We start from the raw sequence: 24,858 nt of genomic DNA on the forward strand, positions 1-24,858 counted from the left end.
AACCATTGTTACCATAGTGATAGATGCCCCAAGGTATGACACAATATGGTTGCTTAGCAACGGTTGCTAGGTAACCGTTGCTAAGTTAAAAGTCATTTCGCGACCATAGCAACGGTTGCCAGGCAACGGTTGCTAAGTGTGATCGGACTTTTGCAGTGGTTATTTTTAAAATTTCTGTTGCCTAGTAACAGTTGCTATGGTTGTCGGATTAATTTGCAATAGGATGGATGGCTGTGGTATTCGGGATTAATAGTTCTCGCATTGTAAACAGGAAGGAAATAGTGCTCGGCTTCGCCTCGCACTATTTTACTCCTTCCTGTTTACAATGCTCGCACTATTAATCCCGAATACCACAGCCATCCATCCTATTACATATACTTATAAAATTGTCATTTAATTACATAAATGTAGTACAACCGTATGTGTACAGTATTTATGTTAATGTTGTATAATGTGAGGAAATTCCTTAAAGCTGAAATTCAACATCATTATTAAAGCTTTACAGTGACCAGCACTGAAGGTCTTACAGCAACTTGTGCTGAAGTCTTTGAATTACCTTACTTACATTGTGTTTTTATTTTATTACAAATATAACTTGAAACTACATCACCATTGAGTCAGAAACTAGCTGCACCACACCATAGCAGCTGTGCTTATACTACTCATTTCTTTTACATGTTTGTAAGTCTCAAGCTGTGCAGCTGGGTAATAGTGAATGAAGTTTGGAAAATTTCAGTGACTTGCAAAAAGCTAATCAAGACTTTGGTTTAGTTATTGATGCTGATCTAACAAAGCACGCTAGCTTATTCATGACAACCACATTATGTATCAATAATTGGCTACTTTAACTTTTTGATGTAGCTGAAGATGTTACATACATAGCTACATGTACGCTATGTAAAATTATATGCTACGTATTTCATTGAAGTAACTATAGGCTATGTTGCTCATACCAGCCATCCACACGTAAAGTGTAAGTTGTGGCTATATATGTACCTACAGGCATACAAGTACTACATGTTGTAAAAGTAATTTAAAGCACATGTATGTCGAGTTTCATAATTTCATCAGCTACAGGTGTCTACAGTAAATCTTGTATCTCTCTTGTTTTCATCAATAGATACCTGACTTTGGGGCAATACCTGTACAAAGTACACCTACACATGGGGATTTAACTGGATAGTAAGTGTGTACTACTGTAGCTATTTTATTACAGTAAGGGACTTGTTTCTACTAACTGATCCATTTCTCGTGTCACGTGCAGCTGTAAATACAACAATTAGCTGCAGTCTAAGTAAGTTAGACTTGCTTGGGTGGCACAATACAAGGCCTCCAATGTACTAAATTTCATAGTACCCTGTGTTCAAAGTCTACAGTTTTGCTGCACACTAAATGGCTATTGTCATACAGAATAAATCATGTACAATGCATAATGAGTGAACTACATTTCCTTTCTCAAAAGTCACTTAGTACAAACAGCACAAGTGAGTTCTTTTGTCTCTTCATAAGGAGGACATGGAAGGGATCCACATCTTCCTTCCACAGTCCAATATGTACATGATGGAGTAGCTTGGGATGATCCTATTACTGGTTTCATTGTGTGATCAATACACAGGAACTGAGATCTGTAGTGATGATGCCTCTCAGTCATTAAGTATCCATGGTACTCAGTTTCCCAGCCTGTTGGACAAGTGTATTTTGCTGGTATCATATATAGTGCTGATCTAGTAGGCACATAGCATATGGCACACGGGATGCTGGAACTATCAATATCCTGCATAATTGCATTGCTAACTCTATATTCTGCTCCATATATATAAGAATGGTCTTGCATTCCAGATTGATATCTCAGGTAGTTTGGATCTAGTGGCAAACATTGTGGATTACTGCCACCTCCTTTACTGTTCCACACTGGTCCTGCAGCCCTCCCAGAATATACTAACTGTGCCCCATTACTAGGACAAGAATCATGACCCCATCGAACATAGACTAGTCCTCCTGCAGGTTCTCCCTTTGGTCCTGTTGATCCTTGATCTCCTTTATCTCCACGAGGACCAACATCTCCCTCGATACCCTGTACTCCATCACGACCATCTCTTCCATCCCTGCCTTCTCCTTTTGCTCCTGATAGTCCTTGGTCTCCCTTTAATCCTTGATCTCCCTTAGACCCTTGGATCCCCTTTGGTCCTTGGCCTCCTTTGTCTCCTTTTAGTCCTAGTGCTCCTTGATCTCCCTTTTCTCCATGAGGACCAGCATCTCCTTTCACACCTGGTATTCCATCACGACCATCTCTACCATTTTTGCCCTGCACACCATCTCTACCATGTAACAGTTTAATGATAGTGTTGTCTGATTGAATTGTAGTTTGTGATTGTTGGTTTTCTCTCTTGACTATTTCATGATGGCTGGTATTATCTCTAGTATCGTAATTATCTTTGTACTGTAAACAAATTAATGAAACATCTACACACATTATACTATTCCGATTAGCATAACCACTTACTTTTCCATTCCTATCCAGTAAGACTTCTATGATGATGTTTAGTTGTTTCAGTTGTAACTGTTGTTCACTGATCTGATTATTTTGTTTGATAATTTGTTTGTTGAATTGCTCAGTCTGCTCCTGATTGTGATATTGTTGTTCCATGACTTGTGTGTTTAACTTTATCAATGAGGACTGTGAGTACCAACCACCAACAAATACTACTACCAGACACACTATTGAGAGCAGAATACTGAAATGTACCATTGAAACAGCACCCATCACTGACAAGCTGTAGTGAACTAAATATAAACTGATAAATGCTCACTGTTGTCTACTGTTTTATACTGTATCCTCCAATCAGACAAGAAGTCTAACCACTAATTAATGACTTAACCCCTGTACAGTAGGCAGCTTGCCATATTTGGTTAAACCTTGTACTAGCTGCATAATGTACATATATGGTAGTACTATAAAAGCCTTTATATTGACAGCATACATGCATGAGTATGGTAACTAATTCTAAGATGTGTGGTCATTAACTGACATAACACACACAATACAGACTTATGCACTTTGCAAAGTTCACAATCTACTCAGGGATTTGTACAGTAGCTAGAGCTGTCAGCTTTATAGCTAATTAACTTCTACATATAGTTGAAGTTATGCATGAACTATATGTATTTATAATTACAAGACTATAAGCTATTATCAACTGGTTGCTTTTACGTAGTTGCGGTTACAGTGATGAAATTAACCATGATAAAGTCAAGTATTGCTTACCAAGTATGGTGGTGATGGTTCCTGTATAGTGGAGTGAGTTATTGGCTAATGCATATCATTTCAGTCAATATAATACTAGACATAAAGGCAAATTACTGTAAGCATCATACAGTATGGTAGTACTGCGTAGCAGGGATCATTGAGTTTTGTCCTACAAAATTGCATGAAAGCCAGCCTCACATTTCATTCAAAATAGCTTGTTTAAGCATAACCAAGCCAGATATGTCTTCAGAGACACCCCAAATCATTCAAAATCAAATTTTCTACTAAACTTTTAAAAGTTTCCTTATTAGCTAACCTGCTCAAGGTATGCATAACTTACCCTGTACATTTCACATTTCCTATTGAAGAAATTGGTTTTGTATACTAGAGTAGAGCCAGCAGTTTTCTATTTTCTACATGCATAAATTTAATAAGTGTCTACAAAAAATGTTAGCTTACAATTAATGTTAAGTGTGAACGGTATGTACTTTATAAAAAATACATTTACACAGTATTTAAATTCATTTTACCAAGCAATTGCTTTTATTTGATTCCATAAAAGAAAAAAATATCTGTAAAATCAACTATTGCTCACCAAGTAATGGCTCCTGTAAGAAGGTGATGTACTAAGTTTGGTCATGAATATCATTTCAGTCAATGCTGTTGGACACTAAGGAAAGTAGCTACTGTACATATTGAATACAATCAGTAAAAGTATACTTACTTGATCCTGTAGTGCTACAGTATTAGTGTGTTTCTTTACACTTTAAAAAACCTTAAATATCAACCACATCGTAATAAAAGCATAATAGGCTGGCTATTCCTGGACCAGCATAATGTTAGCATAAAATTATTATTGGGTGGATATTTCAAACTCTGAAGCTTAATTCCATGAAATAGATCGACACTCTCTAAAAGAGCAGTCAGTGGAACTATAAACTGAATAGAGCACTCAAATGCATTGTACATACGTAGCTCCTTAAATTGATACTGTCTAATAGAACAATCACTTTGTAGTGAAATACTCTAATAGAGCATTCACTGATTAAAATGTCCCAAGATCATTGTAAGAAATGTTACTAACCTAGTAGCATAATGCAAGGATAATGGGAGCACACATAACAGCATAATAGTTGAAAATTTTGTGAATTTCCTAAAAGCACTGTGGGAAAAAGTTTGAGCATATTTGATTCAGGCCTACTGGTGGGTGCTACATGACTCTTGATAGGTACTGCTCATAGATTTTCATGCTGTATGTAGTCAATACCAGGTCAATGTATTTAATTCTACAGTTACTGATGTATGCAAAATTATTGATAATAAGCTCAGTGATTTAAGGATAACTTGAGGAATTGAGTATACCAGTATGGAAAATGTCCCTGAAGATATCCATACTCTATTGCAGCCTGAAGTTCACTATTATAGGTTATTATAAGACTGGCAACTCTGAAAAAGCACTGCTGAATTGAGTGCTGATTGCGCCATGGATGGATCCAGGGCTTGGCAAGGGGATGCACCATAATAAGTACTGTAGCTTTATAAAGTAGGGGGCTGTGCCTCCCAAAAGCTAAGGTTTTTTCCTTACTTTGGCCCCTTTTCTGTTACACCTTTCCAGCTACTGTATAAGTCATTAGGTCTAAGTCCTTGAAACTAGGTTAGGTAATCCTAAGGCTGCAGCACATGTTGTTGTAGACCTTCAGTGCTGGTCACTGTAAAGTGTTAATAATAAATACCTTAGGATTAAGGAAGAAAATCCATCCCTCCTGGAGGAAGACTGAGTGTGGCCCCGACTAGATATTGGGTGACCTGCAGTTCGATTCCTGGGGCTGGAGGGATTTTTTTCCTTACTTTGGCCCCTTTTCTGTTACACCTTTCCAGCTACTGTATAAGTCATTAAGTCTAAGTCCTTGAAACTAGGTTAGGTAATCCTAAGGCTGCAGCACATGTTGTTGTAGACCTTCAGTGCTGGTCACTGTAAAGTGTTAATAATAATAATAATAATAATAATAATAATGTTTAAGGACAGAAACTTTTGATGTATATAGAGTAGTTTCATCTAATAAATCATACTTTCTATATAAGTGGGTCTACATTGATCAAGAGCTGTATGTAGGGATCAGTGACAGTTGTGAATTCAGCTATGAGCCAAAAGTAAATTGTCAATGACATACAAACAACCAAGTGAATTTGGAAGAAAATTCTAGCAGGCTATGTAGCAAAAGTGTGTCATGGGTCGGTGTTGCAGATGCAAGTTTTCATACTCAGTGGAGGATTCGTAATAGTGTTATATACAGTTGCGGTGACTGAATAATTGACTGACTGCTCTATTAGAGTGTCGTACCCTTTGGATCTGCCACTGTGTATATCAGACACGTGAATACAATGGCTGTTCTATTAGAGTGATCATTTGTATGAAGGCAATTATGACTTTTGTAGTGCAATATTTGTAAGTAGCTATAGCCCACAAATCTTGGGGTTGTGGGTTCCTACCAATCTTGTTTGAATTTGATGGTCTAGTGGCATCTGCTTAACCTGATTTAGATGTTATAATAAGTATTATTTCAAGAATGATGGTTGAATGATGTCTCTGTGGTATACAAACCCTAACCCCCATTACATATTACATGGGTGTGTACCTCTCTTTGCTAGTTCCTAGATTAGCCCGGACACTGGACAGGATATCGATGTTTATGTTGTTTCACTCCTGTAACATTGCCTTTGCTTTATCTAGATTCTAGTATGTATAATCACTCCACTGCACACTGCTCCATGCACTTACTATTTCTCCACTACTTTTAAAACTAGTGCTACGTATGATGATTATAATGTATATTTACAAGCACTGTCAAAATATTATTTTCACACACATACACAATGTGCACATATACATGTGTATTAAGCTTAAATACAGCATTGTTTATTAATTTCAAACATAAACAATGAGTTTAAAATAGAGTATGAACATAAAAGCATAATAGTTACCAGCTTTCTCAATGAATTCATACTTTAAATTAAACGCTGACACTTTAATATTTCCTCATCAAATATGTATTAAATAATCTGTTGATACAATGAAAATTACAGTATAATTTTGTATAATATTATGTAATGCTAACAAAATAATTACTTATTGTTGGGAAATAGCAATAAGTAATTGTAAGAGGAGTCATGGGCCCCCCACCTCCCTGTTGAGAAACAATATTTGAAAAAAAATCTCAGTGGAAAGTTACGGTAAAGATCAGGAGTGCTACACTGTGGGTTTAACATTTCCATGTTTTAGCAACAAATTTAAAGCAAAAATTGTACAGTTTCTGGGGGCTGCACCCAGAGATCCCCTCTCCTGAAATTCAACTTTATAGCACCACTAGCTAGCTTCAACCAGTCATCCAACGTTGTGGTCCCTGTATATGTCAGGTCAAGAATTACCACTAAAAATAGTTGATCATTCTCAAATTATAAAGTAATCAATATGAACGTTCTTACTTACATTACATGCTGTACAGTTTAATAATGTGTAAATTGTTGGCATTTTTGTATGTACAGTTCATGTATCACCAACTATATGCAAGTCTTCCATTTAGTCCACACCCACAAGTGGTTCCTGGAACTCACAATAGTTAAATGCCACTTCAGGGATCCTGTTCTGAGTCTTGTCTTCAAGCTGAAACTTTTGGTGTTTCACTGATGACTGTTTCATCCATCTTATTAGTGTGACAACACTCTTGTTTAGTTTCCTTTTGATCACTCCATCACACATGTAGGTGTTAATATGATACATTATGATAATACTGAAATGAAGTGTAGCCATAGCAACCAATACATTAACAGCCATGGTACTAGTGGTGTCCTGAAGGTACAATGTGATGGTGTACAATCCATGAAGGTTGAGCATGTAAGCCAATTCATGGTAGTTTCTAGTTTTATTTTTGTAAGGACCTACAACTCCTTGTACAGTTGTTATAAGGCTGAGTAATAGCATACCAATTGTAAGGTTCAGGTTTCTGTCTACTGATGATATAGCAAAGAATACAATTCTTATTAACAACTGTGCCCCTGCCCAGTAATAATACTGACATTTGTATGGCCCTTGATAAGCGTCAATTAGTGGTCTAAATTTAGTAACAATATTAAAATGGGACATGGTTTTTGTGATCAGTAAGGTGGCATTAAATGGCACCAACATGAGGAAGATGATGATGCACATTATAAACATTATAGTGAATTTCACCCCAAATAGTGGTAGAGTAGCATCTATTGACCACACCAGTGTAGTATGTTTACTGGGTAGATGAGTTATTGTGGAGTATGAGAACAAGACACTGGATACAATGCGAAGAGCCTTAGTATATGACAAGAGGAAGAGAGTAGCAAGTACCGGCAACCCTCTACGAGCAGTGAGCCTCTGTACTTTGGGTGAGTATCTGCTTGTTATAATGAGTGATGTAGCAATGAAAACGAGATAGGCTGGAAATGATAATTGTAGCCACATCTTAGCATAGTCATCCATACCATTATAGAAACATGTTTGTACACCAAAGTCGAGGTTAGCAAGTGAGATGAAGGTGTATGCAGGCACAAACCCATCAAGATGAAGAAAGAACACTGGAGTGTTGATGCTGATGATGTTGGCGTATAGTATAAATGCATTTATGGTACCATCTGTTACTGTGAGGTTGAGGAGAAATAATACCAGGACCAACACAAGACCTGCTATTGCAATTGGTACAGTCAATGTCAGGTAGATATTGGAGCAATGTTTACAGTCCAAGGAGCCAAACACAGTGCTGAAGCCATGTGGGCAGTGCCCACACAAGACACCAGATCTGTTAAACTGACACTGTGAGTTAGGAGTGGAGAAGTTTAGGTGTGATGAGTATGGAAGACAGTAGTGTAATGGACAGTGAAGGCAAATGTGATAAATGTAAGAATTCCTTGTGGTGGTACTACCTATCCAACTGTTAGCAGGACGTTGTATTGTCTGATTATTAATGTTGCATCTTGCATTTAACTTAAAAGTTGATTGAAGTAGTTTATCACACTGGCAGCTCTTTTCTAATTTATCAAAAGAAAAACCTGGTGGACATTTTGAAAGTTTTACATAATAGATAGTTGGATATCTGTAATCAGTGTTGTAAAGAACTAGCATACAGAGTGATTTATTCTCTGATAGGATACTGTAATTTACTTCTGTGCAGTTTTGTGTTACTCTTTGTTCTGCTTCAAACATCGATGATACCTGACATACACTATGTGGTGAGTTTTTCACAAAACTTTTTATTATTATTGGTGTTTTAGTGCTTGAGGTTATTATTGAGTTTAACGCAAAATGTAATTTTATGTGTTGGCCAGGATATATTGGTCCTATATTATTAGTGGAGCAACTAGGCTGCACTTCATCCGTACAATGACACAGCAATCCAGTGGTAAATAAAAGAATTGAACTTTTGTTAACGTGTAGTTGAATGTGCTTTGGGTACACTGTAAGTGGGTTCAATCCATAGAAAAGTGAATTAGGGTACCATCTGCAGTTAACATTTCCTACAATATTGTTGAACACACTTGTAGCTGAAGTAGATGTTATTGTAACCATTGGATTTTGGTTGCCCTTTTCTTTCTTGTGACTTTTGTAGAATTGAAAAAAGCAAGGTGGATACACTGAATGCTGGAGCTTACAGTCATTATTAATGAGAAAGATTTCTTTTTCAAATGTACTGTTGATAACATTAATACGTGTGTATTCTGTAACCTTAATATTGAAATATGCTCCTCCACTTATCAGGTTGTTTGCTATAGTGTTGGATATTTCTATGTAATCATAAACCATTATATCATTATATGTATTTATTAAACTCTGCTGTACTCTTACTTTATGGAATATTACTGGTCCCTTAAGAATAAGATTAACATTGGACAAAGTGACAGAACTGTATGCTATATGATAGCAAGACATAAATTTGGTATTTTCAATAAACAAAATTTCATGGTGTGGTGACTGTGATTCAAATCTTATGAACTGCGTTGTATTCCCCTGAAACAGACATCCAATAATAGTGACAGAAATTTTTGCTATTTTCATGAATTTAATGAATGTTTCTCTATGATCTTTAACTTTTATTATACTACCTGCAGTGTAAGTGTTGTTTACAAAGCTACAATTCTGAAAAACTATTCGATTTCTTTCACTAACTGATGAGATATAGTGTGCAAATATTTGTATGCCTACCAAAGCCTTTACTTGATATCCAGAATTATTATTTTTGAAGTTGCAATTTATTATGGAAATTAAATTCTCTATAGCAGTGCTAGAACTGGTAAGGTAAATTGATAAAACAATGTAGTTTTTCAGGTTTGAAAAATTGGTATTTATAAGGAGAATTGTTATGTTATACGAAGTTTGCTGTAGCCCCACTATGATTCCATTGTCACCATCTGCGCTGTTAAATATAGAATCTACAAGTAAATCAAATAATCTTGTGTCATTCAAAATATAGTAATGTGAAACCAAATCCTTAATACTCTCTACTTTTGATAGAAGATCAAACCGGATAATCCTGACATGATAGGTTAGCTGTACTTGCTCATTTGCAGTATCCAAATCATTGTAAATCAGTTGAATTTTCTTACTTTTGAGGCTGTCAATGGTCAATTCCCCTAAAACATTAACAGCTAGTAAACTCAATTTTTCGTGACTTAAAATCATCACTTTCTGCAAGAGTACATAATAACAGTTTATCACCATCACTGATACATATTTATAAGTTCTGGTGATATCCATTACCTCAATTGAATTACAAGAACAATTACTAAATATCATGTTTGTCACAACCACACTAACAACGTTTGCCATAACTACACCAACCGATGAATTGCAATGGATAACTGTGTTTGGATTTATACCAATGAGTGAAATGTTGTGAACATTTTGTATGATGAGATCAGTGTTAAGGTGATGTATTCCTGGTAGGAAGAGTAGTTGAGTGTTAGCGGTGAAGTATTTGGTGGCATTGAGCAGGTAGTGTTGTAGGTTATGACAATGATGACATGTAGTGTTAGGATAGTAGTGATCATCAGGTATCACGGTATAGACTGAACTATCTGCAGTATGTAACAGTAATAATGACAGTAGTAGCATTAGCAAAGTCATGTTGATCTCAAACCAACAGGATATACCTATGCATGGAGGCAGTATTTAACAACCATCTACCCATGTCAACCACAACTATGCAAATGCACACAAGCACACATAATTTATGTCTCTGTGTAATCTAAAAAATATGTAGCTATGTACATACTGAATTATATAGCACCAAATTTGGTACAGTAACATGTAAACCTGATGTATGTACAGTAAGATTGGTAATATTCATAAATATTATGTACAGTACTAAGATACAAATTCCATACTTTGATTTACTACATATAAACACTCATGCACGTACTTCTGTTATTGACCTGATTTGATATTGACACAATTTCAGTTCACCAACAGGTATTCCGCTTTATATATAATACTTGTAGAGGCCATACTAGGTGTATGTGTTGTTATTCCATACAAATATGTATGGGGTGCTTCAATTGTACAAGACAATAATAAATATACTGTATGTGAATTTGAAACTACTCAATTATTCAGACTTCTACCAAGAATTAAGCAAACTCAATTAGTCAGTTGCAATATATGTATAATGTACATATAGTTATTGAAAAAAATAAGTATATTCTTAGAAAAATAACATCTATGCGCTGTGCTGAAAGTGGTAAGTTTGAATTCATTTTGTATTTATAATACTTAGCAAGTACATGTAATTTAATAATAATCATCAACTCCTTTTATTTTCATTATTCTTGTTCAATAAACAAGCAATGAGTTATACGTAGTGCTTAATACCCCATGGACATTGTAACTACAACCTCAACTAATGTTACAGAAAACTAATAATAGTATGTTTTGTGAGGGTAAAATATATCAACAACTGATTACATACAGCTGGTATGCAATAGTTTGAAGATAGCCTAATGCAGACACAACAAAATGCCATGATTCTAAGATAATGATGTATGAGTATAAAAGCCACATAGTAAACAATCAGATGTTAAATATATACATTGCTGGTTATGTGGACTATCTCACTGTTTGTTTTCTATAAGCCAGTAAGCAGTCATGATTCTAAGTCATTACTGTTACAAGTTAATAAGTTGTAAGACCTTTACCATATTTATACACGTCATGTACCCACTTACAATGTGGCAAAAATTAAATGTGTAGTACTATGCTGTGGTATGACTGCTCAATATTATTATTATTGGGACTAATCATTATAATGTATGTATTATGTATGATATTCAGCTGTAAAGTTGTTTTGCATCATGTAATACATATACAGTGTAGTCACACAGTACTGCAACATGCAGAGGCGTAGCTAAGGTGGGGACTTGTAGGGCACAGGTCCAACCAATCAGCTTTAGTGCCCTACCAACTCAATTTGCAGAAACTATTCAAGCGCGATCGAAATACCCTAATAGAGTAGTCACCCTAATACAAGAGTCAAGCATTATTAGCATGATAATAAATGATCAACTGCTTAAATTGCTCTAAAATTCAACTTTAGAGGGTTTGACTTAAACAATTTTTCTTGGGGGCATGCCCCCAGATGACCCTAGTAATAAAGTGTCAACCTTTTTTTTTTTTTTTTGGTCTTTACCTAAAATCTAGCTGTGCCCAACCAATCCTTCAGGGCTAGCTATGCCACTGGCAACATGTGAGCTCTTTGGCCTCTTCATAAGGAGGACATGGAAGGAGCCAGTATCTGCTTAGAAGACTATCCCATTGTGGGTCTGAGTCCACATGTTTTCATTTTTGTGTCAGCAGACTCAACACATGGCCTATGGTGATTGCATCATTCACACAATGATAGCTGCTGTATTGAAAATATTGTCCACACTCTTTTTTGACATTTTTGCAGGTATCATACTAATACATTGCAGTGCTGTTTAGAGGATATTTGGCTAACACACAGTGCAAGTTACATCAGCATTTGATATTTCTGGTAGCTAAGTATGACTGGACTGACACCCTATCAAAATTTTATTGATACTACACAATTATGTGATGCAAATTACATTTCCTGCAGAACGGATTTCACAAAATCCTTTTTTATAGGAAAATGCTATAAACGTAATAAAAAAGTATTCCAGAAACCAGTCTGAATTTTAAAGAATTTCAACTTAGGATAATGATCATGCTTCATAGTTTGCCATTTTAACCAGGAGTGACAAAAATTCATCACTAGCTGCGTAAATAGCTAACTGCTAATATGATTGCCAGCTATGCCTTGGTGCACTACATAAATTACATATTCAAAACACTGTCACTTTAAAATTGTACCATATACTGTCAGCAGGTGCATAGGGAAGAGATTTCCAAGGGTTTCAGAAAATTCTCCATTGAAATTTAGATTCCTAAGATTTCTACAAAAGCTGCTGAGCTAATTCACTAAGTTTGGCAATACAAGAGTAAATGAGTAACAGTATACAGTACAGCACAAGTACCATAAAACTTACGTTCATCTCTCAGGAAAGAATCTAAGAGAGGGCATAAATCCTCTTGAAAGCTTTGAAGATTGAGATATTCTAATAGAGCAGTCACCTATACTAGCTCAAATGAAGTAGAAAAGTAGAGCATTCATCAAGTATTGACAGGTTTTAATGTGATAAGGAACTTTATAGCTGCAAATGACAAAGTTTTGGTTTTTTTTATGAAGGAAGGAATATTTCTATAAAGCTATAGAGTAATACATTATAAAATTAATGTGGATGATGTAAAACTGAACATGAGCTTATGAGCTTCTACTGCCAGACAGCAGTTTTTTAGTCATGCATGGGAATAGATAGATAGATAGATAGATAGATAGATAGATAGATAGATAGATAGATAGATAGATAGATAGATAGATAGACAGATAGATAGACAGACAGACAGACAGACAAACAGACAGACAGACAGATAGATAGACCTACTGTGTTTATATCATGTACTTGTGTGTACAAGGTAATAAAATGTAGCAAAATAATTCTTTGGCTGTCTCAAATCATTCCATTTATGTTACTGGATTCATCTCTGTATGTGTAGCACCAATAGCTAACTACATAGCTGTGTCCGGGGGCGGGGGGGGGGGGGGGATTATGTGAAATAATGTACAATTAACCATCACACTTACTCATCCATTGAGTTACAGCAATCTGTTGAGTTTTGGACCATTAAATTATTCAAGATCTCTCCATAACTTGGAGCTGTCCTCTACTGCTGGTAACTTCGTGTTCCTGATGGAAACCCCCTTTAAAAATTCTGGCTACATCCCTGTATTCCACCCACTATGTTCAGGTGTCTTAGGTTAACAATATTTATCAAATTGTCATTTTACATAACTGTAGTACAACCGTATGTGTACAGTATTTATGTTAATGTTGTATAATGTGAGGAAATTCCTTAAAGCTGAAATTCAACATCATTATTAAAGCTTTACAGTGACCAGCACTGAAGGTCTTACAGCAACTTGTGCTGAAGTCTTTGGATTACCTTACTTACATTGTGTTTTTATTTTATTACACATATAACTTGAAACTACATCACCATTGAGTAAGAAACTAGCTGCACCACACCACAGCAGCTGTGCTTATACTATTCATTTCTTTTACATGTTCGTAAGTCTCAAGCTGTGCAGCTGGGTAATAGTGAGTGAAGTTTGGAAAATTTCAGTGACTTGCAAAAAGCTAATCGAGACTCCAGTTTAGCTATTGATGCTGATCTAACAAAGTATGCTAGCTTATTCATGACAACCACATTATGTATCAATAATTGGCTACTTTAACTTTTTGATGTAGCTGAAGATGTTACATATGTACACATAACTACATGTATGCTATGTAAAATTATACACTACGTATTTCATTGTAGTAACTATAGACTATGTTGCTCATACCGGCCATCCACAGGTAAAGTGTAAGTTGTGGCTATATATGTACCTACAGGCATACAAGCGCATACATGTTGTAAAAGTAATTTATAGCACATGTATGTCAAATTTCATAATTTCATTAGCTACAGGCATCTACAGTAAATCTTGTATCTCTCTTATTTTCATCAATAGATCCCTGACTTTGGGGCAATGCAAAGCACACCTGTAACAATGGCAACACATCGGCATTTAACTGGATAGTAAGTGTGTACTACTGTAGCTATTTTATTACAGTAAGGGACTTGTTTCTACTAACTGATGCATTTCCCATGTCACGTGCGGCTGTAAAATACAACAATTAGCTGCAGTCTAAGTAAGTTAGACTTGCTTGGGTGGCACAATACAAGGCCTCCAATGTACTAAATTTCATAGTACCCTGTGTTCAAAGTCTACAGTTTTGCTGCACACTAAATGGCTACTGTCACACAGAATAAATCATGTACAATGCATAATGAGTGAACTACATTTCCTTTCTCAAAAGTCACTTAGTACAAACAGCACAAGTGAGTTTTTTTGTCTCTTCATAAGGAGGACATGGAAGGGCCACATCTTCCTTCCACAGTCAAATATGTGCACAATTGAGTAGCTTGGGATGATCCTAGTACTGGTTTCATTGTGTGATCAATACACAGAAACTGAGATCTATAGTGATGATACCTCTATGTCATTAAGTATCCATACTACTCTGTTTCCCAGCCTGTTGGACAAGTGTATTTTGCTGGTATCTTATATAGTGTTGAACTAGTAGGCACATAGCATATGGAACATGGGATGTTGGAACCATAAATATCCTGCATAATTGCATTGCTAACTCTATATTCTGTTCCATATATATATATATATATATATATATATATATATATAATGGTCTTGTATTCCAGAATGATATTTCAAGTAGTTTGGATCTAGTGGCAAACACCGTGGATTACTGCCACCTCCTGTACTGATCCTGCAGCTCTCCCAGGATATACTAGCTGTGCCCCAAGAATCATGACCCCATCGAACATACACTAGTCCTCTTGCAGGTTGTCCCTTTGGTCCTGTTAATCCTGATCTCCTTTATCTCCACGAGGACCAACATCTCCCTCAATACCCTGTACTCCATCACGACCATCTCTTCCATCCTTGCCTTCTCCTTTTGCCCCTGATAGTTCTTGGTCTCCCTTTGATCCTTGAATCCCCTTTGGTCTTTGGCCTCCTTTGTTTCCTTTTAGTCCTAGTGCTCCTTGATCTCCCTTTTCTCCATGAGGACCAGCATCTCCTTTCACACCTGGTATTCCATCACGACCATCTCTACCATTTTTGCCTTGTACACCATCTCTACCATGTAACAGTCTAATGATAGTGTTGTCTGATTGAATTGTAGTTTGTGATTGTTGGTTTCGCTCTTGACTATTTCATGATGAATGGTATTATCTCTAGTCTCATAATGATCTTTGCACTGTAAACATATTAATGAAACATCTACACGCATTATACTATTAGCATAACCACTTACTTTTCCATTCCTATCCAGTAAGACATCTATAATGATGTTCAGTTGTTCCACTGAGTTAACTGTTGTTCACTGATTTGATCATTTTGTTTGATAATTTGTTTGTTGAGTTGCTCAGCCTGCTCCTGATTGTGATATTGTTGTTCCATGACTTGTGTGTTTAACTGTATCAATGAGGACTGTAAGTAACAACCACCAACAAATACTAATACCAGACACACTACTGAGAGCAGAACACTGAAATGTACCACTGAAACGGCACCCATCACTGACAAGCTGTAGTGAACTGAATATGAACTCATAAATGCTCACTGTTGTCTACTGTTTTTGTACCATATCCTCCAATCAGACGAGAAGTCTAACCACTAATTAATGACTTAACTCCTGTACAGTAGGCAGCTTACCATATTTGGTTAAACTTTGTACTAACTGCATACAGTGGAACCACAGTTATTCAAACCCCTTGGGACCAGGGGTGGTCCATAAGTCTGAAAAGTCCATATCTCTGAAACTGTGTTTAAAAAGCATAAAGATTTTTTTTAAATATCAGTATTTTCAACTACCCTAATAGAACACTCACTACTCTATTAGAACAGTCACTTCCGTAATTCGGTTAACTAAGAATCCGGATAACTGAGGTTCCACTGTAATGTACATATATGGTAGTACTATAAAGCCTTTATATTGACAGCATACATGCATGTGTATGGCAGCTAATTCTAAGATGTGTGGTCATTAACTGACATAACACACACAATACAGACTTATACACTTTACAAAGTTCACAATCCACTTAGGGATTAAGTTGATTTGTATACTATAATACAGTAGCTAGAGCTGTCAGCTTTGTAGCTAATTAACTTCTACATATAGTTGAAGTTATGCATGAACTGTATGTATTTATAATTACAAGACTGTAAGCTATTATCATACTGGTTGCTTTTATGTAGTTGTGGTTACAGTGATGAAATTAACCATGGTATTGCTTACCAGGTATGGTGCTAATGGTTCCTGTATAATGGAGTGAGTTATAATTATTGGTTAATGCATATCATTTATTAGACATAAAGGCAAATTACTGTAAGCATCATACAGTATGGTAGTACTGCATAGTAGGGATCATGGAGTTTTGCCCTACAAAATTGCATGAAAAGCAGCCTTACATTTCATTCAAAATAGCTTGTTTAAGCATAACCAAGCCAAAAATGTCTTCAGAGAGACCCCAAATCATTCCAATAAGTTTCTACCAGAATTTTAAAAATTTCCAATATAACTAACCTGCTCAAGGTATGCATAACTTATCCTGTACATTTCACGTTTTCCTGTTGAAGAAATTGATTTTGTATACTAGAGTAGAGCCAGCAGTTTTCTATTTTCTACATGCATAAATTTAATAAGTGTCTACAAAAAATGTTAGTTTACAATTAAAGTTAAGTGTGAACAGTATGTGCTGATAAAAAATACATTTATAGAGTATTTAAATTCATTTTACCAAGTGATTGCTTTTATTTGATTTCATAAAAGAAAAAAAATATCTGTAAAATCAGCTATTGCTCACCAAGTATGGTAATGGTTCCTGTAAGAAAGTTATGTACTAAGTTTGGTCATGAAGATAATGAGAGGATAGAGCTTAAGTCAGGAGATGTTAATATTGGACATTATCATCCATCTAATGTACGTTATCAAGTTAATACTATTAGTGGTAATGGATCAAGTGTTCATGATTGTGATGGAGGGAATATGACTACTGTTAACACAAGCATTGGAAGTTGTATTGGAAATACTCAACAGCATCTAATTAAAATGTGACTGGATCTACGAAAACCATTCTTATCGCCCAAGACAGGAAGTTAGATTTTTTCTCACAAACACAAAGCTTAATGAATGCACTATCAAGTTTCACTGCCACAGTCGACCAGAGTAAAGTGGCCTGCTTTTGCTGGCTGCTTTTTAAAAGCACAGTGGCGAGCTGTACGAGTGGTCTGGGGTCTTGATGGAACCCTGGTCAACCAGGAGATGGCTGTGTGTGGTTGTACAGCTCCGTGGTACTGGACAATGACCTGTGCTGTAAATTTCCTTTCATTTTAGCCAATTCTGAGGTCTGAATGGCCCATAACTTGGCCCAATTCATCCCAACACGTTTCTTTTCAATTTTTGAACCATATCAAAACTTGTGCCGGTAAGATATTCCGGATTTCCGAATGGGTTACGCCCGTTTCGTATAAAATAACACCGTCTTCTAAACAAGGCGCCATAACTTCCGCGTACTTTGGTTGACAGACACGAAGTTTGGTTTATCAGATTCCTTGTTGAAAGGCGATTCGATTCATGTGTAAGTTCTTTGTGTAGTAACGAAGGGGAAGCTAAAAAGGAGCCTTGTACCGCGAAATCTACGTGTTCAGAATGCCCGTAAAAACACGTGTTTTTAAACATATTTCTTTAAACTAACCTGTTTAACAATTTGTACGGTCGGAGTCTTATTAAGCATCCTTCGCTGCGTAGAATGATACCAAATTTAGCGAATTTGGTTGAGGATAACAACTTGTAAATTGGGATTTTTCCGCCGAGATAATTAAATTTTCCAATAGGTTAATGTATGGAGCGCGTATTATGTCATCATCAGCAGTAAATAACTGTCGCTATGGCAACATTTTCCCATTTGTACTGTCTGAATTGGATAGAGAAATTCAAGGGCTTTCTTTTATTGTATGGTGTGCTGTAGAACTTTTGTGAGTTAAAGGTTGTAAATTAGCGTTTTTGTGTGTAGTGTAAAATACATGTATTTTGTATTGGACAACAAATGACAAGGAATGATGAGATTTTATGATCAGCCTGTTTTACCAAGTTGAGGTTTCAAAAAAGATATTAAACAGATATTAGATTTATTTAATGCATAATTCTTAATTTTCAAAGGTTTAACACGGTGTTTTGAAAACTTTTAATGTTGACCACCTGAAAATGCTTGATTTGACAAATCCCATACATATGTTTTGATATGCACCATCTTGCCCACCTTCCAGGGCCCCCGCCTTCCACCCTTCTGGAGCTCGCCTGATACAGACAACCTCGGTTTAAAAACTATCTAAAATGGCAGGAAACTTAGCTGTTGGCTACTTCTTCAGTGGATGATCAGGAAGGTAAGAAATTGCTCTGAAACGTGTGAAAATTTGGTATGCGTAGCTACCACCATTGGCCAGCTACAACACACTGAATATTTAAAACCGACGTTTCTCGATACTTTTCAATGGGCGATAAGACCGGTTTTCCCAGAGACAGTCACAAATATTAATTAGTATATTAGCAGCGTAGCTGTTGAATTAACGTTGTAATGCACTTCATGTAATGTAGACATCCAATGTGATATCCTATCAACACCATCCAATAGATGAATGTCATGTAGTTGTGGTAGAGTAGGAGTAGTTTATGAGGGAGAGAGACACTTATCATTTCAGTCAATTCTGTTGGACACTAAGGAAGGTAGCTACTGTACATATTGAATACAATCAGTAAAAGTATACTTACTTGATCCTGTGGTGCTACAGTACTAAATGTGCTGATGTGTTTCTTTACACTTTAAATATCAACCACAAAAAAAGCCAGTACATTGCCGCAAACTCAAAAAATAAACATATCCAGAATAGCCAGACTGGTGGGTAGGCCTGTGTCAAATATATGTGCCAGCGTAATAAAAGCATATATAGTAGGCTGGCTATTCCAGCATAATGTTAGCATAAAATTATTAGGTGGATATTTCAAACTGTGGAGCTTAATTCCATGAAATAGATCGACACTCCCTAATAGAGCAGTCAGTGGAAATTGCAATAGAGCACTCAAATGCATTGTACATAGCTCCTTAGGTTGATACTGTCCAATAGAACAGTCACTTTGTAGTGAAATACTCTAATAAAGCATTCACTGATTAAAATGTTTCCAGATGGTCGTAAGAAATGTTGCTAACCTAGAAGCATAATGCAAGTATAATGGGAACACATAGCAGCATAATAGGTGAAAATTTTGGGAAAGCATTGTGGACAAAATTTTGAGCATATTTGATTCAGGCCTACTGGTGGCTTCTACATGACTCTTGATAGGTACTGCTCATAAATTTTCATACTGTATGTAGTCAACACTGGGTCAATTTATTTAATTCTACAGTTACTGATGTATGCAAAATTATTGATAATAAGCTCAGTGATTTAAGGATAGCTTGAGGAAGTGAGTATGCCAGTATGGAAAATGTCCCTGAAGATAATCAAACTTTATTACAGCCTGAAGTTCACTGTTATAGGTTATTATAAGACTGGAAACTCTGAAAGCACTGCTGAATTGAGTGCTGATTGCATCATGGATGGATCCAGGGCTTGGCAAGTGGATGCACCATGACCAGGGTAGTAAGTACTGTAGCTTTATAAAGTAGGGGACTGTGCCTCCCAAAAGCTTAGGTATGTTACATGTTTCAGGACAGAAATTTTTGATGTAGAGTAGTTTTATCTAATAAGTCATACTTTCTAAGTGGTCTACATTGATCAAGAGCTGTATGTAGGGATCAGTGACAGTCATTAATTCAGCTATGAGTCAAAAGTAAATCGTCAGTAACATACAAACAACCAAGTGAATTTGGAAGAAACAATATAGCAGGCTATGTAGCAAAAGTGTGTCATGGGTTGGTGTTGCAGATGCAAGTTTTCAGGAGGATTCTTAATCATACAGTATGGCAGTACTGCATATTAGATTTGGGTTTTCCTAGCAAGCCCAAAACCAGCTTCACAACTCCATCCTGGCACCTTGGCAGTATTGGTATAACCAAGCCCAAAAGTGCCTTCAGTATGATCATAAAGGCTTTCAATAAATTGTTATGTATTTTTTTTTTTTAATTATTCAATGGAATTTTCTACTGCCTGCCTGCTTGCCTGCCTGCTTGCCTGCCCTGCCTGCCTGCCTGTCCTGCCTGTCCTGCCTGCCCTGCCCTGCCTGCCTGCCTGCCTGCCTGCCTGCCTGCCTGCCTGCCTGCCTGCCTGCCTGCCTGCCTGCCTGCCTGCCTGCCTGCCTGCCTGCCTGCCTGCCTGCCTGCCTGCCTGCCTGCCTGCCTGCCTGCCTGCCTGCCTGCCTGCCTGCCTGCCTGCCTGCCTGCCTGCCTGCCTGCCTTCAGGCAAGCATAACTCGATAACAGATAAGTCTATGGACTTGATTTTTTCACTGTTTGACGTCGCTTTGTCCCAAGATGTGCCTTTTGGCAAACTGCAATACATACAATGCACTTTGTAATGGGCTGACATAGCTGAAAGCGAAGTGTAATGGCCACTGCGATTTCGATGGAAGTATTTGATTCTTGGGGCGAACGCTGTTCAGACGAAAACATTTATCCTGGCGCCATTCTTTCTTTTGATGTGGTATGCATGGGTTCACCAGTCATAATAATGTTACAAAAAAGTAAACAAACAAGTTAAAGGAAAAATTAGGAATTTTAAGTTTGATTAGGGATCATAGAAAAAAATAGGGAAACATGGGAAGTCGCCTATACCTGTAGGTATACTAGTGAACATTTAATCCCTAATTCAGTCTTGGTCTTGGGATATAGACTGAATTAGGGATTAAATGTTCACTAGCGTATCTGCAGGTGTAGGTGACTTCCCTTGTTTCCCTACTTTTTTTTCTATGATCCCTAATCGAACTTAAAATTCCTAATTTTTCCTTTAACTTGCAGTGTTATATACAGTGACTGAGTATTTGACTGACTGCTCTATTAGAGTATCTCAATCTTGTGCATATAGAACATTTTAAGAGGAGGGACATACCCCTTGTACCCCTTTGGATCTGCCACTGTGCATATCAGACACGTGAATACAATGGCTGTTCTATTAGAGTCAACATTTGTATGAAGGCAATTATGACTTATGGAACACACATTTTATAAGTAGCTATAACCTGGGCCGTGGGTTCCTACCAATCTTGTTTAAATTTAATGGTCTAGTTATCACAGAGACGACATCATTCAACCATCATTCTTGAAAAAACAAGTTAAAATGCTTAATATTAACACCTAAATCAGGTTAAGCAGAAACCCTAGGCCATTACATATTACATGGGTGTGTACCTCTCTTTGCTAGCTCCTAGATTAGCCTCTGGACAGGATATCAATGTTTTGTTTTATCACTCCAGTATGTATCATTGCCTTTGCTTTATCTAGTATGCATAATCAATCCACTGCCACTTGTTATTTCTCCACTGATTTTACAACTAATACTATGATAATAATAATAATAATAATAATAATAATAATCTAAACCAAAACAGCCTAGTTGTAAAAAGAGTGCGGTCTCCAAATAAGCCAGGGTGAAAAAGATGTGAAATCCAAGGTGGCAGCCAAGAAATGGCTGTGATGGTAGGTTAATAGCAAAAATTTTAATTACGACAATTCAGGTGAATTTGGTACTGAGGAGGCAATGCAAATTCACCTGAATTGTCACAATTAAAATTTTTCCATGTTGAATTTTTAAGATCTGTTTTATACAATGAAAACTACAGTATTTGTATAATTATAGAAATATCATTACCTATCAAACAGCTTATGTATGGATTTGAAGTGTATAATGCTAACAAAAATAGCAATAAGTGCTTTTAAGGGAAGTCATGCCCACTCCTCCCTGTTGAGAAACAAGATTTTTGAAAATCTCAGTGGAAAGTTACAGTAAAGATCAGGAGTGTTACACTGTAGGTTTAGCATTTCCATGTTTAGTAACAATTTTGAAGCAAACATCCTGCAACTTCTGGGGGCTGCACCCACAAATTCCCTCCTGAAATTCTACTTTATAGCACTACTAAGTAGCTTCAATCCCTGTGTCCCTGTATGTCACGTCAAGAATCGCCACTAAAAATAGATGATCATTTCACAAAGTAATCAATATGAGTATTCTTACTTACATTACATGCCATGCAGTTAATAATGTGTAAAAATATTTTTGGCTACAAGTTGCCATTTTTGTATATACAGTTCATGTATCACCAACTATATGCAAGTCTTCCATTTAGTCCAGGCCCACAAGTGGTTCCTGGAGCTCACAATAGTTAAATGCCACTTCAGGGATCCTATTCCGAGTATTGTCTTCAAGCTGAAACTTTTGGTGTTTCACTGAAGACTGTTTCATCCATCTTATTAGTGTGACAACACTCTTGTTTAGTTTCCTTCTGATCACTCCATCACACGTGTAGGTGCTAATATGATACATTATGATAATACTGAAATGAAGTGCAGCCATAGCAACCAATACATTAACAGCCATGATACTAGTGGTGTCCTGAAGGTACAGTGTGATGGTGTACAATCCATGAAGGTTGAGCATGTAAGCAAGTTCATGGTAATTTCTAGTTTTGTTTTTATAAGGACCTACTACTCCTTGTACAGTTGTTATAAGGCTGAGTAATAGCATACCAATTGTAAGGTTCAGGTTTCTGTATAATGATGAAATTGCAAAGAATACAACTCTAATTAACAACTGTGCTCCAGTCCAGTAATAATACTGACATTTGTATGGGCCTTGATAAGTATCTATTAGTGGTCTAAATTTAGTAACAATATTAAAATGGGACATGGTTTTTGTGATTAGTAAGGTGGCATTAAATGGCACCAACATGAGGAAGATGATGATGCACATTATAAACATTATAGTGAATTTCACCCCAAATAGTGGTAGAGTAGCATCTATTGACCACACCAGTGTAGTATGTTTACTGGGTAGATGAGTTATTGTGGAATATGAGAACAAGACACTAGATACAATGCGAAGAACTTTAGTATATGACAGGAGTAAGAGGGTAGCCAGTACTGGCAACCCTCTACGAGCAGTGAGCCTCTGTACTTTAGACGAGTATCTGCTTGTTATAATGAGTGATGTAGCAATGAATATGAGATAGGCTGGAAATGATAATTGTAGCCACATCTTAGCATAGTCATCCATACCATTATAGAAACATGTTTGTACACCAAGGTCGAGATTAACAAGTGAGATGAAGGAGTATGCAGGCACAAACCCATCAAGATGATGAAAGAACACTGGAGTGTTGATACTAATAATGTTGGCAAATAGTATAAATGCATTTATGGTGCCCTCAGTTACTGTGAGGTTGAGAAGAAATAATACCAGGACTAACACAAGCCCTGCTATTGCAACTGGTACAGTCAATGCCAGGTAGATATTGGAGCAACATCTACAGTCCAAGGAGCCAAATACAGTGCTGAAGCCATGTAGGCAATGCCCACACAAGACACCAGATCTGTTAAACTGACACTGTGAGTTAGGAGTGGAGAAGTTTAGATGTGATGAGTATGGAAGGCAGTAATGGAATGGACAATGAAGACAAATGTGATAATTGTAAGAATTGTTTGTAGTTGTACTACCTATCCAACTGTTAGCAGGACGTTGTATTGTCTGATCACTAATGTTACAGTTTGTAATCAGTATAAATGTTGATTGAAGTATTTTATCACACTGACAACTTTTCTCTATTATATCAAAAGCAAAACCTGGTGGACAGTTTGAAAGTTTAACATAATAGATGGTTGGATATCTATAGTTAGTGTTGTAAAGAACTAATATGCAAAGTGCTTTATCCTCTGATAGAATACTGTAATTTACTTCAGTGCAGTTTTGTGTTACTCTTTGTTCTGCTTCAAACATTGATGATACCTGACATACACTATATGGTGAGTTTTTCACATAAATTTTAACTGATATTGGCACAGTATCATCAGGAGTTACCAGTGAATTTAATGCAAATTGCAAATGTATATGTTGGCCAGGATATATTGGCCCTAAATAATTAGTGGAACAATTAAGCTGTGTATTATTTAGGCAATAGCAAAGTAGACCAGTGGTAAATGGTGGATTTGAACATGTGATGCTATTTAGTTGAATGTGTTGTGGGTACACTATGAGTGGATTTTGTCCATAGTGGAGTGACTTAGAATAAAATCTGCAGTTAATATTGCCTGCAATAACACTGAAAACCTTTGTTGCTAAATTAGATGTTATAGTAATAATTGGCTTTTTGCTCCCCTTGCTCTTCTGGTGACTTTTATAGAATTGGAAATAGCAAGGTGAATA

At 36.5% G+C, this 24,858-nt stretch overlaps 3 protein-coding genes across 4 annotated transcripts in view; 1 reads left to right on the plus strand and 2 right to left on the minus strand.

The window, feature by feature from the left end:
• Positions 1–24,858, plus strand: part of LOC136254748 (uncharacterized) — a 304,047-nt gene that overhangs the window by 125,617 nt on the left and 153,572 nt on the right. The gene's annotated exons all lie outside the window — the stretch shown is intronic.
• On the minus strand, positions 1,372–2,781 carry LOC136254734 (short-chain collagen C4-like). Its single transcript, XM_066047472.1, has 2 exons — positions 2,504–2,781; positions 1,372–2,440 (listed from the first exon to the last, which is right to left on the minus strand). Exons 1-2 carry the CDS (start codon positions 2,762–2,764, stop codon positions 1,463–1,465), a joined length of 1,239 nt encoding a protein of 412 aa, XP_065903544.1. The 5' UTR covers positions 2,765–2,781; the 3' UTR covers positions 1,372–1,462.
• Positions 6,306–8,906, minus strand: LOC136254735 (uncharacterized). The gene is made up of 2 exons (XM_066047473.1): positions 6,735–8,906; positions 6,306–6,675 (listed from the first exon to the last, which is right to left on the minus strand). The coding sequence occupies exon 1, from the start codon at positions 8,835–8,837 to the stop codon at positions 6,825–6,827; it is 2,013 nt and encodes a 670-aa protein (XP_065903545.1). The 5' UTR covers positions 8,838–8,906; the 3' UTR covers positions 6,306–6,675; positions 6,735–6,824.

Source organism: Dysidea avara, chromosome 4 (assembly GCF_963678975.1).
Source record: "Dysidea avara chromosome 4, odDysAvar1.4, whole genome shotgun sequence".
NCBI classification, from domain to species: Eukaryota; Metazoa; Porifera; class Demospongiae; order Dictyoceratida; family Dysideidae; genus Dysidea; species Dysidea avara.